The sequence below is a fragment of the Neophocaena asiaeorientalis genome, unplaced genomic scaffold (assembly GCF_003031525.2).
Source record: "Neophocaena asiaeorientalis asiaeorientalis breed wild unplaced genomic scaffold, Neophocaena_asiaeorientalis_V1.1 scaffold194, whole genome shotgun sequence".
Classification (NCBI taxonomy): Eukaryota; Metazoa; Chordata; class Mammalia; order Artiodactyla; family Phocoenidae; genus Neophocaena; species Neophocaena asiaeorientalis.
The window spans coordinates 1,510,685-1,515,238 of NW_020172638.1; the positions used below are offsets into that span (position 1 = coordinate 1,510,685).

A 4,554-nucleotide genomic window follows, 5' to 3' on the forward strand; every position below is an offset into this window, starting at 1 on the left:
TCTATGTATAACTAATGACAGAAAGCAGGAATGTAAAACAATATATAGGTATTTATGTTGTAAAAGACTAATATGTTTCTGACAGCATTAAGGGAAAATGATAACTGCACACTTTAAAGAGACAACCCTCTCAGGCTCTATTGGGCAACTGGTTCAAAAATATATATGTTAAAACATTATCTTTTAAACATTTATCTTTTTCATTTAATACAAATAATTCACATTAACGTCAGCAAACAAATATTTTCAAGTACATGCTTATGATCAGCATCAAAGCTTTGTCAACTAATGATGAAACTGCTAATTTATTTCATCATTAATACCATCAATCCTGAATAAATGAGAAAAGCAAATTAAAAGATGGATTGCCACTAGTTCAAAGTTATATTATATAACATTCTCTCTCTAAGTATCTAACTACAAGAGAACCCTATTTCTTATGTTTCATACACTGTAACGTATAGGCAAATAAAATCACATTAAATAAACTAAAATGCCAGCATTTCTACAGGATGTAACAATTTTATCATTTTTTTCCTTTACTCCCCAAAGACATTAAAAACAAAAACAAGCAATAAACAACTTTGGTAAGCTAATGTTGACAAGTTTTATGAAGTCTTTAGGAAACTAAAATGAGATTTGAGACAGAAATTTTATAATATTGTAGGTATGGATAATGAATTTAAAATTCTATTCTTTATTTTCCCTCTAGTGACTATCGATCATTGATTATGCATATTATTAGACGTTTTAACGATAATATGCATATGGACTTTTGAATATACAGAAAATGTGTTTTCATGAAAAAATATATTCGTGTATTCATATGTGTGTTAAGTTATCAAACACAACTATAAATACTGTAATATTACTCATTCGTATCTACTGAAAGGTAAAGAAGAATGATATGGTGATGCAATCTGCTATATAGTAAAATGCTACTTTTGAGACACTGGAATAGGATTTTCTTTAAAAGTGACTTCCAGTTCCTTTAGTTTTTATTCATTTCCAATTTCCAATTATTTCCAAAATAAATAAGTCTTAAAACAATCAAGTTAACAAATTAAAAAATCCCCAATAAAATTATTTGCCAGAGGCTGGAAACCGAGATTAGGTGGTATCTCAGGGAATTCCAGTTACTGAAGTAATAACACAAGCATACAATTAAGAGGGTAGTTCATCTAGGATGTGAACCCAACCCTAAGAATAGTGTCATAACAAGAAAAAACAAGTATTTATTTTACAGCAACTACCAAATCAAACAAGTACCATGTAACATTTCTGAAAAGTTCCTAAACCGAGCTGTAACTATAGAGTCAGTTCCTGTGCTTTTGGCTCACAATTGATCTTTTAAAAGGACAGTATGAAAAAAAAAATCAAGCTAATGGCTCTAAGTCATGATGTAAAAGAAAATGATAGTTGGTACATAAAATTCAAAGAAACTGAAACAACTTTTTGCACAGATGAGTAAAAAAGGAAGTAATTCATACAAACTATAGACTTTCAGTGTTAAAAGAGCTATTTTATTCAAACCCCTCATTTTACATAGGAGAAAACTAAGAAACTAGGGCACAGCAAAGCAAAACAACTTACCCACTTAGTGAGCAGCTTTACTAAGACTCAACACAGATCTAATGATAAATGACTGAGGGTACCAAAAATAATAAAATATTTTCAAGAAAAAAAGAATTAAATGATAACTCTTAATATATGGTTTATATCTGAACTACTCATAGAATTAATCTTTCTTTGGTCACTCATCCATTTATCAAATATTACTGAGTAATATAAGCAATGCATATAGCGCTCAAGTTTTTTTTACAGACTCCATACAACATACAGAGATATGTTCCTATCAATTCTTCAAGATACAGTTAGTTCAAAATGACCATTTCTGTGATTCCTTCCCTGATTTCACTTGGCAATATTTACTATTTTTTCCTTTGTCTATCTATGCAAATTTCACTAACTGTTTACATAGATAAACCCCTACTTTTACTCCTTAGGGGCAGCAAGCTACTTTAACTTAAAAATTGTTTCAATACCTAGTCCTAAGCCTGGAACACAGCAGACATGAGGCAGAGGTTTGTTAAATGAACAAATGAATAAACAAAGTATCAGGGGAATGTACACACCAATGAGAATGATCAATCAGCGACAAGAGCATAGTTTATGCAGCATCTCACTGCATTTGAAAATTTTAAATAGTTGACAATATGCATATAACTGATATTCTTGATCCCATATAACTCCCTTATTTAATATCAATGTGAAGCCAGTAAAACAATCCAACTGCAATGTATATTATGTTTCACCATTCACAAGAAACTAAGTGAAGCGGAGGGGGAAAAAAATCAATAAATGATTAAAGTAATAGGTGAATCAGGTGAAAAGAATGTTGTCTTTTTTAAAAGAAAATGCTGGTAAAATGTTGAGAACAATAATAACTTGAGATTAACTAATTCCACCTCAGCCTTCTTTGAAGGAACATGGTATAAACATGCAACTTGTCAGAATTTCTAAAAGAAAAAATTTCAAAGCTCAGAACCTGCTTAAGAGAGTGGGATGGAAATCTGGGACAACCAAATGCAGAAAAAATGACTTACTATGCAATTCAAATCTATTACACTGATCGTGTTAATGTCCAACACAATCACTTCACATTTCTGTAGCTCTTTCTTTATAGCATAGTATTTCATATTTATTAGCTTATTTGATTTTCACAACAACCTAGTGAGGTATGTAGTGCAGATGATATATTATTTGATATATTATTTCCAATTTACAGTTGAGGAAATTAAAGCAATGATAGGGTAAATGACTTGCCAAATATTACACTGCCATTAAAATGCAAAATTGGGTGTAGGGCCTAGGCCTAGGGACTCTGACCCACTGCTTGCAGTGGTTCTCAAACTGGAGCATGTCTCAGAACCACCTGTTAAAACAGAATCTCTTATTAAGAAACAGGCTGGTCTCCAGAGCTAATTCAGTGGGTTTGGGGTGGGGCATTCCCAAGGGAAGCTGATGCTGCTGGTCCAGGGACAGACCTCACTGTGAAAACACACTGATCTATACCATGCTGCCTCTCCACTGAATTAAGTTCAATTATACTTCAAGTATTCAGAAAGCCTGACTTATCTGATGTTTCTTTCTTACATGAGTTAAGTTTCCTAATAAAACTAAACTGTGTGACAGATGGAAGTGGATCTTTTAGATGTCACAATAACTTGTCATGAATCAGAAAATACTTAACAAAGACAAATCTCTGGCTGTGAACAAAAAACATCCGATTTACTTCAGGTAAACAGCTATTCTAAACTAACTAAAATGACTGAAATTCTCCCCAAAAAAGCACTTACTAAGTAAATATGTCTTTTTAATTTTATACCCTAATCTGTCATGTCCTCAGAAGTCAACCTCAATTATGTGAGTTACATAAGTTGTTTAACAATAAAAGGAAAAACACACACCAAAATATGAAATGTTAGAGTACTTACATTTTCTGTAGTTCCAGTAATTACATGGAGGCCATCATATGTTGATTTAATATACATACCCTAAGGAAAAGACAGCATAGAAAAATAAGTGAAGCAACTGAAATATTTTCAAGTATATTATAACCTCATTTACAAAAAAAAAAAAAAAGCCCTATCAAATTAGAATTGCCATTGCCCCAGGGATGAATCCATGATCCAATAAGGCTGTCTTTAAACTGGTAAGAAATTCCTCTCTGAATATTTTGGCTTCTAAAGTTTGCCTGAAGAAGCCTGTACTCAGCATAATCAAATGATTTCTTGAAAAGTGAATTAATTGCCTATGAAACTTACAAAATGCAGCATGGTAATTCAATATCCTGAAGGAAGAACACACCTCACTCCCCTCAAAATCCATACTACATGTTCTGTGGCAAAATAAAAGTTACAATGGGAAATTCAAATATTGCGATGTTATTAGCTTATTATACTTGATTCATATTACAAAATAAAAAGTAGGTTTCTCCAGAGCCACTACAGAACTACTGGAGACAGAAGGATGATAAAATATTGATTATGTAAAAATTTTTTTCTGTCCCTCTTTTGTGGTATCCTACATTTTCTGCCTTAATTTCTTATTGATGAAGTTTTAATAATTACATCCAATCATCTCTATATCAATCATTAAGAGGTGGAATTCCCTGGCGGTCCAGTGGTTAGGGCTCTGTGTGCTCACTGCTGAGGGCCCGGGCTTGATCCCTGGTCGGGGAACTAAGATCCTACAAGCCTCACAGTGTGGCCTCCACAAATTTTTTTTTAATTCTAAACAAAAATTAAAAAAAAATAATTCGGGGGTAATGTGTGGCAACCCCTCCTCCCAACAAAGAAGGTGAGAGTCCATTTCCATTTAAATAAAGCGATTTTAGAGAAAGCTTCATTAAAGTTTAAAGATTATCCAGAAACCTTCAAATTGTGCAAGCTTTAAGAGCAAATGAAAGCTTTAAATTATGCATAGTGACAGGACCTTAAAAGAAAAAATATCACAAGAAAGTATTCACATTTTTTTTTTTTTTTTTGCAGT

At 32.4% G+C, this 4,554-nt stretch overlaps 1 protein-coding gene across 4 annotated transcripts in view; it reads right to left on the reverse strand.

Moving 5' to 3' along the window:
* The window catches only part of CNKSR2 (connector enhancer of kinase suppressor of Ras 2), a 255,645-nt gene that overhangs the window by 134,022 nt on the left and 117,069 nt on the right, over nucleotides 1–4,554 (reverse strand). For all 4 annotated transcript variants that reach the window (XM_024739455.1, XM_024739454.1, XM_024739453.1 and 1 more), the window contains exon 7: nucleotides 3,498–3,557. In XM_024739455.1, the coding sequence (XP_024595223.1) occupies nucleotides 3,498–3,557 (60 nt within the window). The remainder of the gene's footprint in view (nucleotides 1–3,497; nucleotides 3,558–4,554) is intronic.